The sequence below is a fragment of the Lepidochelys kempii genome, chromosome 5, assembly GCF_965140265.1.
Source record: "Lepidochelys kempii isolate rLepKem1 chromosome 5, rLepKem1.hap2, whole genome shotgun sequence".
Classification (NCBI taxonomy): Eukaryota; Metazoa; Chordata; order Testudines; family Cheloniidae; genus Lepidochelys; species Lepidochelys kempii.
In genome coordinates this window covers 43,296,237-43,319,410 of record NC_133260.1, presented here as the reverse complement: position 1 = coordinate 43,319,410, position 23,174 = coordinate 43,296,237, and the positions used below count along the sequence as shown (strand labels likewise).

The window sequence follows — 23,174 nt, the reverse complement described above, 5'->3', positions numbered from 1 at the left end:
AAATACTCCTTTTCTTTTTGTGGATACAGACTAACACGGCTGCTACTCTGAAACCTGTCATTATGCAAAGCACTGAATTTAGCCATATGGAGTGGAAATCCATCAAATTCATGAAAAAACTCATACAGATACAGAAAGACATCTTCCTTTCCAAATGCAAACAGATGGACATTCAAGTTGCAGTGGGGGAGGTTTAGGTTGGATATTAGGAAAAACTTTTTCACTAGGAGGGTGGTGAAACACTGGAATGCGTTACCTAGGGAGGTGGTAGAATCTCCTTCCTTAGAAGTTTTTAAGGTCAGGCTTGACAAAGCCCTGGCTGGGATGATTTAATTGGGGATTGGTCCTGCTTTGAGCAGGGGATTGGACTAGATGACCTCCTGAGGTCCCTTCCAACCCTGATATTCTATGATTCATACCAAAAGGACTGAAGGTAAAAAATCCATTACAATCGACATACCACACACACTATGCTGACAGCTTGTGCCACACTCTCTCAAAGAAACTGTGGAATCACCTGATCAACATCCTCTACAGCAAACAGGGAAAGATTAAGAATGAGCTCTCAAAACTGGATACTCTCATAAAAAACAACCTTCCACACAAACTTCCTCTTGGCTGGACTTTACAAAAACTAGACAAGCCATTTACAACACACACTTTGCTTCTCTACAAAAGAAAAAGGACACTAAACTATCTAAACTACTACATGCCACAAGGGGCCACAACAGTGCTTCCCTTAACCCACCAGCAATACTGTTAATCTATCCAGCTATACTCTTAGCCCAGCAGAAGAATATGTCCTATCTCGGGGCCTCTCCTTCTGCCCCTCCACCCCCACAAACATGATACAGTTCTGTGGTGACCTAGAATCCTATTTTTGACGTCTCCGACTCAGGGAATATTTCCAACACATCTCTGAACAGCATACTAACCCGCAGAGACCTTCCTACCAACACTACAAAAAGAAAGAAAGATTCTGGGTGGACTCCTCCTGAAGGTCGAAACAGACTGGACTTCTACATAGAGTGCTTCTGTCGACGTGCACGGGCTGAAATTGTGGAAAAGCAGCATCACTTGCCCCATAACCTCAGCCGTGCAGAACAACATGCCATCCACAGCCTCAGAAACAACTCTGACATCATAATCAAAACGGCTGACAAAGGAGGTGCTGTCGTCATGAATCGAAATATGAACAAGAGGCTGCTAGGCAGCTCTCCAACACCACTTTCTACAAGCCATTACCCTCTGATCCCACTGAGGGTTACCAAAAGAAACTACACCATCTGCTCAAGAAACTCCCTGAAAAAGCACAAGAACAAATCCGCACAGACACACCCCTAGAACTCCAAGCGGGGTATTCTAACTGCTACCCAAGATCCATAAACCTGGAAATGCCCCATCATCTCAGGCATTGGCACCATGACAGAAAGATTGTCTGGCTATGTAGACTCCCTCCTCAGGCCCTACGCTACCAGCACTCCCAGCTATCTTCGAGACACCACTGACTTCCTGAGGAATCTACAGTCCATCGGTGATCTTCCTGAAAACACCATCCTAGCCACTGTGGATGTAGAAGCCCTCTACACCAACATTCCACACAAAGATGGACTACAAGCCTTCAGGAACAGTATTCCCAATAATGTCATGGCAAACCTGGTGGCTGAACTTTGTGACTTTGTCCTTACCCATAACTATTTTATATTTGGGGACAATGTATACCTTCAAATCAGCGGCACTGCTATGGGTACCTGCATGGCCCCACAGTATGCCAACATTTTTATGGCTAATTTAGAACAACACTTCCTCAGCTCTTGTCCCCTAATGCCCCTAGTCTACTTGTGCTACACTGATGACACCTTCATCATCTGGACCCACGGAAAAGAAGCCCTTGAGGAATTCCACCAGGATTTCAACAATTTCCATCCCACCATCAATCTCAGCCTGGACCAGTCCACACAAGAGATCCACTTACTGGACACTATGGTGCTAATAAGCCATGGTCACATAAACACCACCCTATACCGGAAACCTACTGACCGCTATACTTATCTACATGCCTCCAGCTTTCATCCAGACCACACCACACAATCCATTGTCTACAGCCAAGCTCTATAATACAACAGCATTTGCTCCAACCCCTCAGACAGAGACAAACACCTACAAGATCTCTATCAAGCATTCTTACAACTACAATACCCACCTGTTGAAGTGAAGAAACAGACTGACAGAGCCAGCAGAGTACCCAGAAATTACCTACTACAAGATAGGCCCAACAAAGAAAATAACAGAACACCACTAGCCATCACCTTCAGCCCCCAACTAAAACCTCTCCAGACCATCATCAAGAATCTACAACATATCCTGAAGGACAACCCACCTTTTTGCAGATACGACTAACATGGCTGCTACTCTGAAACCTATATAAGGATATGTACACCAGGATGGGGGAGTAGTGATTCGGAAAAAACATGTGAAAATTGTCAAAAGATGAATTGGTAATACAGTTGTTCTAAGACCATCAGTCCAACATAAAAGCATAATGACCTGATGAGTAACATGGTAACTATGCTTGTCCCATAAAGTCCAAAAGCAGTTTATCAATATCCAGGGGGAAATCTTGAGAAAAATCATAAGAAATACATAATTTTTGGCCCATGCTCATGTTTGTAATATCCTCTCTCTCTCTCCACAAGGGAGAGAAGTTGATGTTCCCATCTGTTTCTGGAGGATATTTATGTATTTTACAATAAGATCTGATTTAATGAGAAAGCAGTAGTACAAGGCTTGAACGGAAAGCATTTACAGAGACATGCAGAGGCATATAGAGCAAAACAGATCAACGTCAACCCACCCAGCGTTCAGATTGTAACCTAATAATAAGGAAGTATATATATTTTTAAGCCTACAACATGACGGAAATCCTAGATAGTCAATAGGGCATCAACAACCCATTGTCTTCCACAGGAGTAGGCTCTGATTATCATGGGAAGGTTTCTAATGAAAGACTGAAGAACTATCGCAAAAGGACTTTTTTGTAGCCCTCTGCATAGTTGGAAAGGTTGTGAAATAATGCCATTAGCAAGAATGGAAGCTACTGAGTGACACACAAAGGTTCCTCTAGATTAAATAAAGTTTTGTCCCAATGAAAATTTGAACAGCGAGCCAGTTGAGCCATTCAACAGTATTTAAGACTCTTCATCTTGAAAAGTTATGGCCATCATAAAAGCACTGGGGAGTCATGGCTGAGGGATGAGAGTTACTGTTCTCAAGTTGTCAGCTTCCATCCTTCCTTTAATAAACCCTAAACCAATCACTATTCAGGAAGGAGAGCACTGTAGTGATAACTGGGCCTGTTAGGCTCACAACCAGGGTAGGCCTAACTGCGGGAAAGTGCATAGAAGTTAATAAAATGTCATGATAACCTATACTATGTTGATGGGAAAATATGTAAAAGGAAGACAGAAAAATTGAATGAGTCTAAAACAAGATACTGATATAACTCAAGAACTATGTTAAGATTATGCCTGGTAAACAAGAGATGTGTACGACTACAAATTAAGGGACCAAAATTGCTGTGTTGCAAATGACGCCTAATTGGTGAACAAAATAATGAGGGGATGGGTTCTTCCACCTGTCACTCTCTTTTACGGTTCTCAAAAATAAAAGACTTTTGGTTGCAAATTCGCACAAGAAAAAGCTGCCTGACAACAACTGGTGGTTGGGTAGGTGGAGAAGGAGTGACAGTCAACGATGGGAGTCAACGCCAGTGACAGAAGTGCAGCTTCTATCTTTGCTGCTCTTTTCTCTTTCTTTGTGTGTGTTTATCTTGTTTTGTGTTTTAGGAAATGGGATTGGACTTAAACAACAACAGCTTCAACCTATTTCAATTAATTTCTTTTCTTTTTCCCAAAAAGGATGAGTTTTTACCCTCTTTAATACCATCTAAAAGTCTGTCAAATGAGGGGTTGAGGGGTCTTATAAAAAACTTTCCAGCTAAAGGAAAAGGGAACAGTGGATATTACTAAAATTAAAGCCTTTCTTAATAGTTCCTGTTAACACCTTTAAGACTTTGGGCCCATACGTGCCAACCAAATTAATATAATAGTACCATTTTGTGATGCAAACCGTTTTAGCTGCACTCTTATATATAGTATTTATTCACATTTATTTTGAAGCACCAGCAATATGTTCAGCATAATACAGAAAGTAGATGGCCCCTTCCCTCAAGAAACCTACAGTCAAAACAAAACAGGGAGGAGACAGGATGCATCAGTAAGATGTTTTCATTTTTGTAAATCAGCATTAGAACGGTTTATCCATGTGGATTAGGACCCCAAATTGGAGAATTTTTGTGGTAACCAATTGTAGCAGAACATGTCAGCATGAAATACGAATTCCATTGCTTTCCAAAGACTCAGTGCGTTTCTGATGTCTAGGATTGTAATGCAAGTCTACAGATATTAACTTTCTCCTTTTAATTTTCCATTGTGACAATTATTTGCAGGTAACATCCTGAAGAAAATACTCTAGCACTTTGGAACAGTAGACCATTGTTTCCAATTCATTATAGGTCTATCTAAATAATTAATTTCTTGGTGATAATCTGTAGCTTCATTATTAAAATTTAGATTGATACAGCAGCACTTTCTCTCTCAGGCAATTCAACATTTGCTCTTCTCCTCTGTCATGACCTGGGTATAATAAGCAGGCATACAGCATTAAATTCTCTGTTCCACTGAAGCTCTGCTTGGCCCTAGAAGGGGGGAAAGGAATATGGATGCACACCCCATGTATAAGGTTAAAAAGTCATCAATAACCAGTCCCTCGTCGTGGATATTATACATACATATTTGGGTGGGATTTTTCAAAGCACCTATGCAATTCAGAAGCACAGTCCTACTGAATTTCAATACCAAATCTGACTTCCTATAGAATTGGTGCTCTCATACTTATTTGAACTAGATAGTGCCAGCTAAGAGACATCCAGGATATGGGCAGTGAACAGGTGGATTTGGTGCCCTTTTACTAGCTTCTTGATCAGCTTACTGAAAAATTATTGTAGGCTGTTAATACTTAAAAGCATCAAATCTTGGATTTTTTAATGTCATGTAGAAAACTCAAATAGGAATCTGAAATTGAAAGGAGTTGGTTTTTTTTCCCTTTATTCTGGCACTCAGAAAAGTATAACAGTTGAGATTCTCCTCCCCCACCCCCAAGTTTAAATAAGAATGTAACAAATAAAATAAGGAGAAAAATGTGAGTGTTTGAATATTTAAATATCTTTTAGGCCAAAATTTAGTGAATAGATTAAGCCCTTGTAAGATGTTTACTGTGAAATATATAATGCAATACAGTTAATTGTCTTGTGTTATTTTACCAGCTACACATTGTACGCTGTAAACATCTGAATTAGGTTTGCTGCACCTCCAAATTCCAGAGTTGTAGGAGATGTGGTGTTCTAACACCACCTGTAATTTATTTAAAAGGAAAAAGAAAAAAACCCACCACCACATATTTTCCTCCTTCCTTCAATAAAAATGTTACTGTTAAATAAAAAATTTCCATTAACATCCCCTTAAAAGAAACATAACTTGAGGAGGAGGTGGCATACAAAAAAGACCACAGTCACATATAAGAAGTAGCACAGAAGTTTAACACAGAGATAGAGAGAGGGCCAAAATATAGAAGTGCATTTGCTACAGTTATTTGGTATTTTTAACATTTCAGAGCAAATATTTTCCAACTTGACAAGTTTGTCGTAGCCTGACTGTATTTAAAATCAACTCATGGACAGAATCATAGGACTGGAAGAGACCTCAAGAGGTCATCTAGTCCAGTCCCCTGCACTCAAGGCAGGACTAAGTAGTATCTAGACCATCCCTGACAGATTTGTCTAACCTGCTCTTAAAATCTCCAATGATAGAGATTCCACAACCTCCCCAGGCACCAGCATTTAACTACCCTGACAGGAAGATTTTCCTAATGTCCAACCTAAACTGCCCTTGCTGCAATTTAGGCCCATTGCTTCTTGTCCTATCCTCAGAGGTTAAGAACAATAATTTTTCTCCCTCCTCCTTGTAACCACCTTTTATGTACTTGAAAACGTATGTTCTCCCTCAGTCTTCTCTTCTCCAGACTAAACAAACCCAATTTTTTCAATCTTCCCTCAGAGGTCATGTTTTCTCGATCTTTAATCATTTTTGTTGCTCTTCTCTGGACTTTCTCCAATTGTCCGCATCTTTCCTGAAATGTAGCGCCTAGAACTAGGCACAATACTCCAGTTGAAGCGTAATCAGTGCAGAATAGAGTGGAAAAATTATTTCTCATGTCTTGGTTACAACACTGTTGCTAATACATACCAGTATAATGTTTGCTTTTTGTGCAACAGTGTTATGCTGTTGACTCATATTTAGCTTTTGATCCACTATAACCCCAGATCCCTTTCTGCAGTACTCTTTCCAAGGCAGTCATTTCCCATTTTGTATGTGTGCAACCAGGGCTGGATTTAAGGGTGACTGCACCAGGCTTGGGGTGTTGTTTTTGTTGTTAGCAACAAAAGGGAAAATAGAGTGTTTGAAATAAAATGTTTCAGGTATTCCGTATGTGGGTTCATTTTTCATTAACCTCTTAGAATGTTCTGGAACTTTGTAGAATCTCATGGAACCTTCCAGACTTTGAGAACTACATTTTCCTTGAACCTCCTAGCATGTTGTCAGCCATGCCTTCACAGGTGTTTAAGAGGCAGGGTGTCACTAGTCAGTGAGATAAAAACAAACTGAAGTGAAGTGAGAGAGAGCCCAGCTGCGATATTGTGAGCCTTGTTTTATTGTGTAATTGTGAAATTGTGTTTTAACAATTGAAGAGTGTAAGTAGCAACTAATAAAGGACATATCTAATTTTTAATCTATTGAACCCCTATTTATGCAACAATATAAAAGAAACACAGTTAATTCTTTTGCCATGCCTAACCTGTAATGTTTAATGACTTTGTTTAATGTTTAATGATATGTAATGTCTAAGACTGTGGAACTTAGACTTTAGCTCTCCCTACTGTTTTCCCCCATAAAAAATAAAAGATGCCCCCAAACAAACCTTCAGGAGCTCAGTATAGGAAGTGAAAAGCTCACCGGCAATCTAGTTTGCAGCAAGGGGCAAATGTGATGGAAAAATATTTGGAACAGAACAACAGACTGGGCTGTAGGCAGCAGTGATTGTCCCAGTGCAGAAGAAATTGAGGAGCGAAACATAAATAATGGAAGGTCTTTTACTAAGGAATTAGCAGATTTACCTGAAGATAAGGAAGGGAGATGTGAGGAAAGTGATGGAGAATCATCCAGTTTTCCTGGTGGCGTAAAGGAGAGTGATGATAAAGAGGAAAGTGGCTCACATGAAAAGGAGAGTAATAACAAAGAAAAAATCTGATTTACATGAAAAGGAGAGAAACAATAAAGAAGGATCAGCCTCGCATGATGACTTCTACTACTTTGATGAGAAGCTGCCTTGATTTTCTTGTGGCCTACAGAGACAATGGATTTGAAGATGCCATCACTGTTGCCAAAGAAATGGCAAAAAACTAAGGGGTGAGCCTGTCTTCAAGGAAACTCTTATTCATTGGTAGAAGAGACAGTTTGTTTATGAGGACAGAAGTTAGGGGATGGGAAGCTCAGAAGAAAAATTCAAGAGGGAGGGGTTTTTTTTTTTTGCTCATTGACAATGATCGATTGTCCATTGAAGAACCTTTTGAACTAAATGACTAGAGATAATATTCTAAGGCTGTCACCTACTGTAACACTATTTAATATTGGTCCACCGAATATTGGTATACAGTTCATTTTCTTGATGATAGTACTAAACTTTGAGGCAACAAATTTTTTTATTTGATTATGTATGGCATGAATAAATACAGGTTTACAGAGCCTAGAGTGCAAATGTATCATCCTCTATGACAGAGATAAATCATGCATGCAAATTGTGCATCCAAGTCGTGAAGTAGGCTACAAATGGAATAAAAAATAAGGTATTCAAAAGTTTAACAAATGGAGGTGGGGGGCCAAAGATGCTCCTCAACCTGGGGCACCATTTGGTCTAGTGCCAGCCCTGCGTGCAACTGATCATTCTTTTCTAAATGCAGTACTTTGCATTTGTCCTTATTGAATTTCATCCTATTTACTTCAGATCATTTCTCCAGTTTGTCCAGATCATTTTGAATTTTAATCCTACCCTCCAAAGCACTTGCAATCCCTCCCAGTTTGGTATCATCCGCAAACTTTAAAACCGTACTCTCTATGCCATTCTCTAAACCATTGATAAAGATATTGAAAAGAACCAGATCCAGAACTGATCCCTGCGGGACCCCACTTGATATCCCCTTCCAGCTTGACCGTGAACCACTGATAACTACTCCCCAGGAACCGTTTTCCAACCAGTTATGCACCCAGCTTATGGTAGCTCCATCTAGGTTGTATTTCCCTAATTTGTTTATGAGACGGTCATGCGAGACAGTATCAAAAGCCTTACCAAAATCAAGATATACCACATCTACCACTTCCCCCCCATCCATAAAGCTTTCCTTGACAGGGTAACAAGCCATCAGGTAGGCTTGACACAGTGTCAAATCCATGCTGACTGTTACCTATTACCTTATTATCTTTTAGGTGTTTGCAGATTGACTGCTTAATTATTTTCTCCATTATCTTTCCAGATGTGAGAGCAAGGAAGAGGCATTCAGATTCAAATTACAGTTGGAGTCCAAGTCAAGCCCATGGTTCAGGTTCAGTGGCACTGAAATCTCGTTAACTGTTCTTGGGAGATTTTGAACCAAATGGCAGATTAGTTGTTCAGGAGATTTCTACCTTACCTTATCCAGTCTCTCAAAAAAGCTCTATATGGACCTTTTCATCTGTACTTAAAGTGGAAAAGAGATCCCTACTCACTCTAGATCCAACCCAGAACCTAAGCTACAGAAGCAAGTTCACATTCATGGACTGATCCTAAAACAAACACTAGATTTGAAGTTATCTTGATCTAGGATACTGATGGTCATTCATGTTTCATTTTAAGGTTTGCTCTCTTTTTTAATAAAAAGAAAAATTGAAGGTATTTTATTGAAAGCATAATTTTTAATTTGAAATTAGTAACAAAGTTAGTCTACTGAATCTCTAGGAAACATTAAATACTTATAATATACTATGGTGAAAATAGAAAAGTTGTATTAGCTTATGCTCTAAAACCATACTGCTTAAAAATCTATTTGAATGAAAATCTTTAAAATGGATGATTTTATAGGCATTCCTTTTGAATTGCATGTTTTACATGTACACATTTGATACTGTTATTCACACATCTACCCAATTAGTATTTCCAATTAAATGACTTTAGTTGTTTGTAATCATGTGCTATCTAAGCCATAATTTTGCCACTTCTCAGGCGACAAATGGATGACTTACATCTGGGAATAAAATTCACAAAGGGGTATTGGTGTGCTGTTTCAACACATGCAATTACTGGTAGTTACATTCTAATCAGCATAATTAGTTTTGAAACAGCTCTCACAATAACTGTCAACATTTATGTCAATTTAGCAGCAGTTGATGGCACGTTTAACAAAGACTTGCTTATTCATTTTCAATATTATTCTATATAAAAGAGTAAGTAGTAAAGCCTCTTCACTGGTATTGAGCATTTCTTACTTAGCTTAGCAGTAGGGATTGCTGTTCCCTTTCAGCAGCTGATCCTTCACAAACCATTGGTTCAAAGAATTACCACCCTCTTGCTTTGGTAGTACATCCTTACAGAATAATTTGCAGTGATTACGAGAAATTGCAATAAAAAGCAGGTAAATTGCAGTGTAGGTATTAATAGATTTAATACCCTAACGGTTTTGGAGATTGACAAGTTTAACTTTACTACGTTTTTTAAAAAAAAATTTAAAAATAAGGCGGGGGAAAAGAGGAGGACTAATGCCCCTCTGCTCCCCAGTGAAACAAACCTATTCATACCATGAATTAACATTACTGCAAGCTCTCTTACTGGAAAAAGTACTGGCTACTGACAATGACCTATTTTAGCTCTGTTGTAAGCTTCAGAGAGCTAGATAAGACACTATTCACAATTGCCCATAGGCTTCAAAATACGTTCCTCAGAAAAACCACCAAAAGTCCGCTACACCAATATACAAAGTTTGCTGCCAGATAAACTGGCTAATCTTTTAACCTCCCTGGAAAAATAACAAAAACAAAGCGATACCTATTCCCGGGCCTTTATTACATTGCTCATTTTATACTGTCTTGTAAACAGTCATCTTCCAAAAGAGACTCAGGGAAAGCAAACTTTTGCTCTGCACTGCTCACAAAACCGAAGCCATATCAGCCTTGATGCAAACATCCACATAGTAAAGAGATCTTTTAAATGCTAGTTCATGAACAAAGTGAATACCCGGGGATAAATGATTTGGCAATAGATTAAAGCATAAAAAAGTACTTAATTACCTCCTTACTTGGCTCAAATTTATAGATTTATATTTATAATGAAACATATGCAACTATTACTTTATTTCTTTTCTGAATTTCATTAGATAAAACAGCATCATAGGAACTAAAATATATCTGAGGGAAGTTACAGATTTTAATTTTTACTAAATGTGCGTGTGCTTAGAAATGGTAGAAACTAGCACACCAAGAACATCCAGAGAGATGCTGAAATAGATAAAGGACAGAGGCAAATTAATTGTCAAAGGTCAATTGATACTCTTGTAGACTTCCTTTTTGCCTCTGCCATTATCAAAAGGAAGATGCTTTTTGGAATTCATGGAAAATCAGCTTGTGCAGAAATAGAGGATTCCTAACTAGAACGTTGGTACTAAAATAAAAAGTTTCATTCCTCTTCAACAGTTTATGATGTTGAAAGAGAGAAACTTCTCGAAGGATATTGCATAAGAACATCAAAGATCCATAGTCCAAGAAAACTTTAAGGATCTGGGACACTAAACACAACTTATTTCATGACACATGGCAGTAATACTGGTACATCAAGGGTTAGAAGAATAATGAACAACTCCAGATAAGGAGAACCTAGATCCAAGTAAAGGCTTCTTGTAGTCAAAAGATAACTTCACACTGCAGCCTCATATTACTTCAGGCAGGATGACTCGCCCTTGAAAAGAGATGAAATACTTCCATACTAATTACAAAAAAGTAATAAAATTGATTTCAAGCATAAGCATAAGGTTGCTAGCAGGCTACCTAAAAAAATGTTCCCTTACTAAATAAAACTACCTTGTTGCCATATAGGGCCAAATTCCTTCATTGGATACATCCACAGACATCAATAGGCATTACGAACACATGCACAAGAAGAGAACTGAGCCTTAAGAAATGGAAATATTTGTACCCCTTTGCTACAGGCTGCTCAAGGTTTCTACTACCATGTTGCCACCACCACCACCTTTTTTCAGGAGTCTTACTGCAAAATTGGCACAGCCCTGATTGAGCTGTCCCTGTTGGACATTCATCAAGCTGCTGTGTTGGTATCAGTCTGCTTGTAAGCTCCCCTTGGTAGGGTCCAGCCACAGTTTCTGGCTCCCGCCCCTCCAGCGTACTTCTTGGACACAGACACAGTGTGATACCCCTTCTAGAAGTGGGGCCCTGCAGCCCAAATGCCCGAGGCCCCAAATCCAATACTGAACCCACAAAACAGCCCAGTGGCTGAAGTGTACCCTCCACCCTTGCAGGCATTCTGGTTTATAGTTTAACCCTTCAGCGACACGTGACAGTTGAAGCAAATGAACAAAGACTTTGCAAAAGCGGTTTCTAAAAATAACCACTCTTTAGACAGTCTGAGAAGAAAGAAAGAGAAAGAAAGAAAGAAAGAAAGAAAGATAGATAGATCGATCGATAGACCAATCTTCATGTAATTTGCTGCCTCACCACTCTTGATGATCATCTCTCCTGAGCTGGAAGAAGGCTAGGAGGCAGAGTCAGGACACTCAGCCTCAGAAGCCCACCAGGAAGGCTCTTGTCAGTTTCACTTTCCATTTGTAGGAATACCAACATTTTTCAGCAAAACTGAATTTCTCCTGTGGTATTTGTGAAAAGGATTTTTTCACCGGAAAATCATTCCAGTGAAAGATTCTCACCAGGTTCTATTCATAATATCAAACTGAATTCATAAGCTGTACATAGACAAATCCCCCAAACTGTCACACTGGTCATTGTGACAACTGACAAAGCTGGTTTTAGAGAAGCTCTGTGTTTGTGGCCACATTACATTAGCTTTGCTATATGGCAGCTCTCGATGCCTAGCTGAATTTAAAATAATCCCTGCCATTGGTACAATCTGTTTGCAACTGCCATACATAATGCATCCTGTTTATGTAGCTATGATAAACAAGGTTATAGTCAGGCAAAAATTTTAAAAATGAGGGTGGGTAGACAGAAGGTAGACGTGTGTGGCTATAAGAAAAAGAAAGTGCAGTAAAAGCCGACTGGTGATAAAGTCAATGTTTATACAGACTTAAAAGGAAGTGTGACTGACTGAACTTCCTGTGAAGTTGTATTTCTTTACAATACTGTTTCGTGATCATTTAAACATAGCAATGTGTTGTTAAAAATTATTTCTAGCCCATGATTGCATTGGTTTTAAGTACTGTATTAAAAGCAAAACATTGCTAACACAAGTGTAAGTCACATATTGACATTTGCAAGAGTGTCAAAAAATGCAAAAATGGAACTTCAAATGTTTTACTCAGCTGCACAAATATGGGTGAATTAACATTGCTTTTGGAACCTTAATGTCTGCAATTCCTGACTTTTATATATTATTTTACAGTTCAGCTTTAACACTGCATTAAACACTCTCACTCACTTAATTCCTAGGTGTTTAAAAACAAGAAAAAAAATCTGGAAGTAGCTTAAAAGCTGCTTGTCTGCACGATATTTGATTGCAGAGCTTAGAACCTCTGATAGATTCCGTGTACAAGAGCAAGCGTCACTAGTTGCCAGTACATATCCTTGAACTGAAGAGCATGCACTAATTAGCAGTGAACACATGACTGAACATTTTCCACCAGGAGGAATCACTATGCAGCTTTCAAATTTACTCTGCACGAACTGTATTTTTCCCCCATTTCCGTCAAAGTCAGAAACTGTTAAAGAGACCTTTACTCATGAATGTGAAAACATGTGCTCATAAAGGAAACTGATTTGCAATTTTAATTATACTGGAACCTAATGGTGTCTACTAGAGTACTCTAAATAATACATTATATGGGGCAACTAGAGGTGAAGGCGAACATAAGCCATGAAATCATTATCCTCACCCACTTAAGAAGAAAAGTGGGTATCTTCCCAGTCACTGAAATTTAACAGCTCCTGCCCAATAACATTAACCACATGCCTCAGTTTTTAGTGACATAGAATAAGGGCTCCATGATTCTAACTTCCTACATTTGAGTGTCAGTAGAATTAACATGTCTATTTAGCAATGTGACAGGCAGAGACAAATTTCTTTGGAATGAAGTTCAATTTCTTAATGAATAAACACTGCTAAACAAGCACTATCTCTACCCACATATGGGTCTGTAAACTGGCAGTTTCCATCTTGCTCCAAACAAACTACTAAAAAATGAACAGGAGTACTTGTGGCACCTTAGAGACTAACAAATTTATTAGAGTCTCTAAGGTGCCGCAAGTACTCCTGTTCTTTTTGCGGATACAGACTAACATGGCTGCTACTCTGAAACAAACTACTGACTCCTCATAAGATATCAAAAAGTCTACTTCCTAAAGTGATTACTAATAAAATGAGTAATTCAAAAGTGTAACACAAAGCTCCAGTTTAAGCCTTCACTTCGCACCATACTGCTTCTGGGTTCCTTCTTTGGTCTCATCTACCCCAACCTCTAGCTTCCGCTGAGACAGCTATTTCCACTTCTTATACTAAATGTGGAGTCTAATAAGCCATATGTGCGCCAAAGAATCAGGGGTAATTAACCTGCAGCTCTCTGAGGTTTCCAATACTTTACAAAGGTGGGGCAGTAAGATTATCCTACCACCTGGTTACAGGCTACTATAATCTATTGCCCCGTCACCACTCTGTAATGGAGCTGAGCAAATAATGGATTTTTCAGTTTGGGAGCTCAACCAGAAAGACAAAGACAGAAAGGAAAGAAAAGAATTAAAAAAATTATTTTGAAGTTGATGAAACGATTTAAGTCAACTAAGTTTAAGGTTTTCACCTGTTTTGAATCAGCTGAAACAGTTCATTCCAAGCAATTTTTTTGAGCTTTTCATTTCGATTCAGCTATTTTGGGAGGATTTCACACTTTATTTTTTATTTTTAATTGGCCTAATGTAAAACTGAAATGAAACACTTCAACTCTTTAAAAAAATATAACAAAGCTATTTATCAAATTCAACAAACCGTTTCAGGCCCCCCAAAATGCATTTTTTTAATTAAAAACAATTAGTTGGAAAAAAAATGTTGCACAGCTCTACTATGAAATACTGCAACAACAAAAATCAACTGACTGCATCAAGCAGCAAACACTCTACTACCATTTCTTTATTATTTATTTAAGTAATTCATCAATATTCATATACCTGGCCCCACCCTATCAAATAGACCAAATGCTAAGCATCACCATAAGGTCATTATGGAAATCAATAAGTTCAATTTTTATTAGTCTTCCTTTTACAGCTGTAATCAACAAAACCCTTCCTGTCCATAAAATGAGAAATCACTCTACTGGTATACTATAAGGCTCGGTGCTAAAGAATGTAGCTGACTGGCTCACAGAAGATCTCCAGATTTAAGAAAGAGGCTTTAAGAAGGCTGTTGCCTCACTTCTTTCATCTTTCACAGTGGCTCCCAAAAAAAGTTCTCACTGCGAACTGTGATCCAGCAATGAGAGAAATTGGGACTCTTCCATCTTTCTACCTCATTCCAATCCCCTTCTTCCTTCCAATTAGATATACAAGTTACTGGATCTGAGAAATGTGGGCATTAAAATAATATCCAATAAGGCAGTAAGAATGTGTCTTCTTTGCATTCTGAGGCTTGATTGAAAAGGAACAAAGCAGAAAAATAACTGTAGAATAATGGGAGAGTGGGGGAAATATCATTAAAAGCCCAGCACTACACCCATCTCACCTGTGGTGCTTGAGGAGAATATTCTAGAATTTATTCTTTTAGAAGGCATTACAGTAGCTATCCCTACAGAGATTGGGGTTCAACTGTGCTAGATGTTGTGCAAGCACATTAGAGAGAGTCTGTACATATAGTACCCATTTTGGCTCCCTTTTCTATCATTATCCCTGTTAATGTCCTAATCTGAATCAGGCAGGTCACAAACAAAAAATCCTGTAGCTATTAAATTAACATTTTCCATCCTACCTCTATGTTGCTCCTACGCAAATTTCCAGGCTTTGAATTAACTCTCTTTTAGTACACTGATTGGTGGAAAAAAAGTTGGCATTTGCCAACAGTCAGCACTTAACTTATGTTTCAGTCATTTCTTGTTCTAAGCATAGGAGGAAATTGCAGTTTTGAAAATAGCAACTTTGTGGTAGTTATTGACAGTTATTCAATGCAGACTACTTTAAGCTCTGTGGTACCTTGATTACTGCGTACCATCTTTAACAACATTTTGCTTTTGAGATTTAATGTTCTCAGAAGGCAGCACTGGCTGGTAGTTAGAGCACAGAAGAAACTCAAGAAAACTTTGTTCTAGGCTCAGCTTTGCCAATGACTTTCTGGGAGGCTTTAGGCAAGAATATTTCTGTGCCTCAGTTTCCCTCTCTAATCTGAAGGTAATATTTCCCTACTTCATAAGGGTGTTGTGAGGTTTAATTCACTACCATCAGTAAAGCACATGAAGATCTACTCATGGAAGGTGCCAAGGAATAACATCTTTGTACTTATCTTTTATTGCCACTATTAGCATCACTATGGTTATGCTAGAGAGAGAGCTTCAGAAGCTCAGAAATTTAATTTCTGATGTGTATTTTCTCTTGTTGTTTCTCTGCATTAGGATGAATTTTTAGTGGAAAATAAGGTGGGCTGATAAAATTGTATTGGTTGTTAGATTTAACAGAGCATAAGAACCGCCACAGAAGAAAGTCCCTAGATACTTTTCTACTGTTTTGAATCAACTTGAGCTCCCTCTCTTCAAAAACTACATACTTCTCATGGAATTAGCTCTAAAAAAAGGATAAATACCATTGACATTTTTGACAGAACTCGGTTTATAATTAAGTGTTTGAAAATCATATCTTATGCATGGGGCATATGTGATTTTCTTTTCTTTTTCTCTTTTTGGAACACTTCACAAAATGCAATATACACCAGCACAAAGCAACATGTTGCACACTGAAACCCAAAGCAGGCAAGTTAAGATGTATCAATCAGGAAAAGCCAGACTTAACGCTGACTGCTCCAGACCCTCCATACAGCCTGGCCAGTTATCCCTCCCCCTACCTTTACTTAAAAGCACGATCAATGAATTGCACGTTCAGTTCATACTTTACACACTACAGAACAGTGCTCCTGAGTGCAGAATCCTATGGAAAGCATGAACTATAAAACTGATTCAATAGGTGCCCATCAGAAAGGTTAGGCCATTCTACTGCCTTCTTTCAAGATCGACCATTTCAACACAAATAGTTATATTAATGCAACATTTCAGCTGAGACTGTGTGTAAAAACAAGTAAGGCCATTCAAAGTTACAGTTCCCATCACAAAAGTAATTCAGCCACTCCGCACATATTTAGTATCATTATGTATAGTAACACACAATTATTATTGTGCACTAATTCACAATTATGTGAAAGGCCTGAGTTATTGGGGGTTTTCGAGACAACAAAATGCGGCTTATTGACTTTTGTGCACATAAAATCTCAACCATAATATTGCACAGGACTTTTGCATACAAAATAGTCTTCTGTTTTGAAAATGTAACTCACCAAACTAGCAGTAAGTGAAGGAGCCGATTGCCCAAGTGCTTGGCTACGCATACGAACAAGATTGGAGGTTTCTGCAGGTTGCCACAACTGCTGTGCAATAGTACTGGGAAGCAGGTACCTGCCTGACAATGTAAAGAAAGATCATGTTACGCACTAGATGTAACAGAAGAGGAAGCCCAATTCACATAGTTTACTATAAAGGGTAAACTCTTATCTAGAATTTTAGTTTCTCAGATAGGCATTCTAAATGTTAGGTTCTCTCACAAAAACCCTGGTGAGGCAGGATTCCACTGAAGTGGAGATCTTTTACCACTTATTCATTAGTCATCTGGGAAGTACACCCTTTAGCAGGTAACTTTTCCTTACTGCATATTCCCTGCACTAAATGTCCTGATAACTGGAACTGCCCCAGAAACACTACAAATGCACTAGCTGATACAAACATCCAGAATAGTGGGATTGAGGGGAGGAAAAAAACAGAACAAAACAAAAGCACTAAACAAAAACAACCCACCGTTAGGCAAAAAGTTTTTTTTCCCCAAGAATTAGATAAGCATAGACAATACTGAAGGGGGTTTATTTTCAGTACTGAGAAGACTGACAAGCAGCTTTTAAAATATGGTGCCATCGTGGCCTGTTATATACATTTTTTTATTAATTTATTTGTACATACAGAGACAGATATTGTTACAAATTAAGAGAGAACCCTAAACAAAAATAAAAATAGGAACAGTACATACGTACAGAGGTTATTTTACTGCATTAAGCATTTTTGGCTACCTTGCAGGGGAAGGAGGCAGAGCAGGAGCAGGGATGAGTGCTTACAGATATTTGTTGGGCTGTGAAGGGACAGTTTATTTTGTTCTAAGATTTGAGTTACTGGGCGAGCATTGACAATATAAGCTTATTAATTGTTTACATTTGTTAGCATCCTTGCTTTTTAGCAGTTTTTGGTTTTTTTGCTGGCTGAATTTTAACTCCTTCCTGACAATTCCCTCCTTTCGACAAATTGAACTTTTAAGTGAGATAAAGTTAATATTTTAAATACTTTGATATATATGATTTGTTTTAGGGTTGCCCAAGGAAGGTGGGAGGGACAGGGGAATTGGGGGAAGGGTGTAAAGGTAGGAAACATAGTAAGATTTTTAAGCATGTGTTTAAAGTACCCACATGACAAGAGAGGTTAGCAACACAAATATTGAAGCAGTGGCAACTTATTTGGACAATTGTTTCCCAGGAGATGGGGCTGTAGGATGCATTACGAGTAAAATTTTTTAGTTGGGTGATGGTTTGATTGCAGAGCTGGACTTGAATGCAACCTTTGGTGACGTGGTTATAAACGGTGGTAAATGCAGACACCGCAGCCAGGACCACTTTGAGAAGTAGCTCCTTAGCCAGTGTATAGTATTGAATCTGTGTATCGTCCAGGTATAGACTGTTGTATTATTGAGGAGCTACTGTTATTCCAGTGAATACACGGCCGGGGAAGTGCACATCACCTAGGGTAAATGAGTCAGTAATTTGCAGGCACGTGGAAGCGTTTGCCTGCCACTGTAATGGTCCGTACATGTAATAAGATGCAGCGGTGATGAAACACCACTGAGTAGAGGATACTTGTACAGCAACTTTATCATCTGCAAGAGGAAGGACATGCACAACAACAGAAGAGGACAAGATTAAAGGGCGAAGGGTAGAACAGGAGTACACGATATAATTGTCTGTTTTTGTGCAACAGTTTGAAGTTATTAGCGTAGCATTGTTAGGGGATGGTGTCAGGTATTTAGACAGCTTTATTTTTACACTATATTAGCAGCCACAGATTTAATAGACTTAAAACGAAAAGAAGAAGGAAACACATGAGTAGGAATGACAGAAGGCTACACAAGAAGGAAAATGAAGGAGGAGGGACAGTCTGGAGGAAGTACAGAGGCTACTTTTAGTTGTGTAGAAATGCCTGTGATGTGGGCAAGGATGGGGAGGAAAGGGTATGAGATAGGGGGAAACCCCAGGCATATATCTAGCATGTTTTTTTGCAGCGTTAAACAGATCACAAGCCAGCATCTCACAAGTACGACCTTTAGCTTGTGACTTGGCCGGGTTGACTATAGCATTTGGGTAACTAACCGCTTTCATGTTCTCTCCACAGGTATCGTTGCGGAGAGTGGACCAGATGATATGTCTGGGGCGAGAAAGCAGAAGGAGACTCCTCTGGTTGGAAGGCATGAGATGCGCTGTCCTGAGGTTGGGGGTTCCACGACCACCACTCCCAAGAGGAGAAGGTGGGTGGTGGTGGTCGGGGACTCTCTCCTCCGGGGGACTGAGTCATCTATCTGCCGCCCTGACCGGGAAAACCGAGAAGTCTGCTGCTTGCCAGGGGCTAAGATTCGCGATGTGACGGAGAGACTGCCGAGACTCATCAAGCCCTCGGATCGCTACCCCTTCCTGCTTCTCCACGTGGGCACCAATGATACTGCCAAGAATGACCTTGAGCGGATCACTGCGGACTATGTGGCTCTAGGAAGAAGGATAAAGGAGTTGGAGGCGCAAGTGGTGTTCTCGTCCATCCTCCCCGTGGAAGGAAAAGGCCTAGGTAGGGAGCGTCGAATCGTGGAAGTCAACGAATGGCTACGCAGGTGGTGTCGGAGAGAAGGCTTTGGTTTCTTTGACCATGGGATGGTGTTCCATGAAGGAGGAGTGCTGGGCAGAGACGGGCTCCATCTTACGAAGAGAGGGAAGAGCATCTTTGCCAGCAGGCTGGCTAACCTAGTGAGGAGGGCTTTAAACTAGGTTCACCGGGGGAAGGAGACCAAAGCCCTGAGGTAAGTGGGAAAGCGGGATACCGGGAGGAAGCACAGGCAGGAATGTCTGTGAGGGGAGGGCTCCTGCCTCATACTGGCAATGAGGGGCGATCAACAGGTTATCTCAAGTGCTTATATACAAATGCACAAAGCCTTGGAAACAAGCAGGGAGAACTGGAGGTCCTGGTGATGTCAAGGAACTATGACGTGATCGGAATAACAGAGACTTGGTGGGATAACTCACATGACTGGAGTACTGTCATGGATGGTTATAAACTGTTCAGGAAGGACAGGCAGGGCAGAAAAGGTTGGGGAGTAGCCCTGTATGTAAGGGAGCAATATGACTGCTCAGAGCTCCGGTACGAAACTGCAGAAAAACCTGAGTGTCTCTGGATTAAGTTTAGAAGTGTGTGCAACAAGAGTGATGTAGTGGTGGGAGTCTGCTATAGACCACCGGACCAGGGGGATGAGGTGGATGAGGCTTTCTTCCGGCAGCTCACGGAAGCTACTAGATCGCATGCCCTGATTCTCATGGGTGACTTTAATTTTCCTGATATCTGCTGGGAGAGCAATACAGCGGTGCATAGACAATCCAGGAAGTTTTTGGAAAGCGTAGGGGACAATTTCCTGGTGCAAGTGCTAGAGAAGCCAACTAGGGGGGGCGCTTTTCTTGATCTGCTGCTCACAAACCGGGTAGAATTAGTGGGGGAAGCAAAAGTGGATGGGAATCTGGGAGGCAGTGACCATGAGTTGGTTGAGTTCAGGATCCTGACGCAGGGAAGAAAGGTAAGCAGCAGGATACGGACCATGGACTTCAGGAAAGCAGACTTCGACTCCCTCAGGGAACGGATGGCCAGGATCCCCTGGGGGACTAACTTGAAGGGGAAAGGAGTCCAGGAGAGCTGGCTGTATTTCAAGGAATCCCTGTTGAGGTTACAGGGACAAACCATCCCGATGAGTCGAAAGAATAGTAAATATGGCAGGCGACCAGCTTGGCTTAATGGTGAAATCCTAGCAGATCTTAAACATAAAAAAGAAGCTTACAAGAAGTGGAAGGTTGGACATATGACCAGGGAAGAGTATAAAAATATTGCTCGGGCATGTAGGAATGTTATCAGGAGGGCCAAATCGCACCTGGAGCTGCATCTAGCCAGAGATGTCAAGAGTAACAAGAAGGGTTTCTTCAGGTATGTTGGCAACAAGAAGAAAGCCAAGGAATGTATGGGCCCCTTACTGAATGAGGGAGGCAACCTAGTGACAGAGGATGTGGAAAAAGCTAATGTACTCAATGCTTTTTTTGCCTCTGTTTTCACTAACAAGGTCAGCTCCCAGACTGCTGCGCTGGGCATCACAAAATGGGGAAGAGATGGCCAGCCCTCTGTGGAGATAGAGGCGGTTAGGGACTATTTAGAAAAGCTGGACGTGCACAAGTCCATGGGGCCGGACGAGTTGCATCCGAGAGTGCTGAAGGAATTGGCGGCTGTGATTGCAGAGCCACTGGCCATTATCTTTGAAAACTCGTGGCGAACCGGGGAAGTCCCGGATGACTGGAAAAAGGCTAATGTAGTGCCAATCTTTAAAAAAGGGAAGAAGGAAGATCCTGGGAACTACAGGCCAGTCAGCCTCACCTCAATCCCTGGAAAAATCATGGAGCAGGTCCTCAAAGAATCAATCCTGAAGCACTTGCATGAAAGGAAAGTGATCAGGAACAGCCAGCATGGATTCACCAAGGGAAGGTCATGCCTGACTAATCTAATCGCCTTTTACGATGAGATTACTGGTTCTGTGGATGAAGGGAAAGCAGTGGATGTATTGTTTCTTGACTTTAGCAAAGCTTTTGACACGGTCTCCCATAGTATTCTTGTCAGCAAGTTAAGGAAGTATGGGCTGGATGAATGCACTATAAGGTGGGTAGAAAGCTGGCTAGATTGTCGGGCTCAACGGGTAGTGATCAATGGCTCCATGTCTAGTTGGCAGCCGGTATCAAGTGGAGTGCCCCAAGGGTCGGTCCTGGGGCCGGTTTTATTCAATATCTTCATAAATGATCTGGAGGATGGTGTGGATTGCACTCTCAGCAAATTTGCGGATGATACTAAACTGGGAGGAGTGGTAGATACGCTGGAGGGGAGGGATAGGATACAGAAGGACCTAGACCAATTGGAAGATTGGGCCAAAAGGAATCTGATGAGGTTCAATAAGGATAAGTGCAGGGTCCTGCACTTAGGACGGAAGAACCCAATGCACAGCTACAGACTAGGGACCGAATGGCTAGGCAGCAGTTCTGCGGAAAAGGACCTAGGGGTGACAGTGGACGAGAAGCTGGATATGAGTCAGCAGTGTGCCCTTGTTGCCAAGAAGGCCAATGGCATTTTGGGATGTATAAGTAGGGGCATAGCGAGCAGATCGAGGGACGTGATCGTTCCCCTCTATTCGACATTGGTGAGGCCTCATCTGGAGTACTGTGTCCAGTTTTGGGCCCCACACTTCAAGAAGGATGTGGATAAATTGGAGAGAGTCCAGCGAAGGGCAACAAAAATGATTAGGGGACTGGAACACATGAGTTATGAGGAGAGGCTGAGGGAGCTGGGATTGTTTAGCCTGCAGAAGAGAAGAATGAGGGGGGATTTGATAGCTGCTTTCAACTACCTGAAAGGGGGTTCCAAAGAGGATGGCTCTAGACTGTTCTCAATGGTAGCAGATGACAGAACGAGGAGTAATGGTCTCAAGTTGCAGTGGGGGAGGTTTAGATTGGATATTAGGAAAAACTTTTTCACTAAGAGGGTGGTGAAACACTGGAATGCGTTACCTAGGGAGGTGGTAGAATCTCCTTCCTTAGAGGTTTTTAAGGTCAGGCTTGACAAAGCCCTGGCTGGGATTATTTAACTGGGAATTGGTCCTGCTTTGAGCAGGGGGTTGGACTAGATGACCTTCTGGGGTCCCTTCCAACCCTGATATTCTATGATTCTATGATTTGAGGTTTTTTAAATGATTTTGTAAAAAAAAAAAAAAAAAAAAATTATGGGAACATTAATTGCAGTTAAAGCATAAGATAACCCAGTGTTAGTATACTTAAGGGTTTGGGTGGTTTGGCCTTTGACCCAAAAATTGTATGACTTTGCACTCCGAAATTGGGGGTCCTATATGTGTGTTTACACATCCCCTGAAGCTAAATACCCAGTTACAGTCCAGATCCGGTGAAATGCAGGGAGGGAGCCAAAGACTGCTCCCGGACTGTGGTAGTCGGATTGAGATCTTGGAGCCTCGATGTTTTTGGAGGCGAGCTGTAACCACAATAGGACCCAGGTGGTTCGGTCTGGGGGTAAGCCAAGTGTCTGGTTTCTTTACCCATTTGCCACTGTTTTTTGTAGGGAGTTACACATTCTGGCCAGCTTTGAAACAGGTATTTTGTGTAAC

The 23,174-nt window shown here is 40.6% G+C and overlaps 1 protein-coding gene across 1 annotated transcript in view; it reads right to left on the bottom strand.

Annotated features, from left to right (window-relative positions):
* Positions 1–23,174, bottom strand: part of MAST4 (microtubule associated serine/threonine kinase family member 4) — a 445,876-nt gene that overhangs the window by 280,049 nt on the left and 142,653 nt on the right. The window contains exon 3 of the mRNA XM_073344102.1: positions 16,963–17,084. Within this exon, the coding sequence (XP_073200203.1) occupies positions 16,963–17,084 (122 nt within the window). The remainder of the gene's footprint in view (positions 1–16,962; positions 17,085–23,174) is intronic.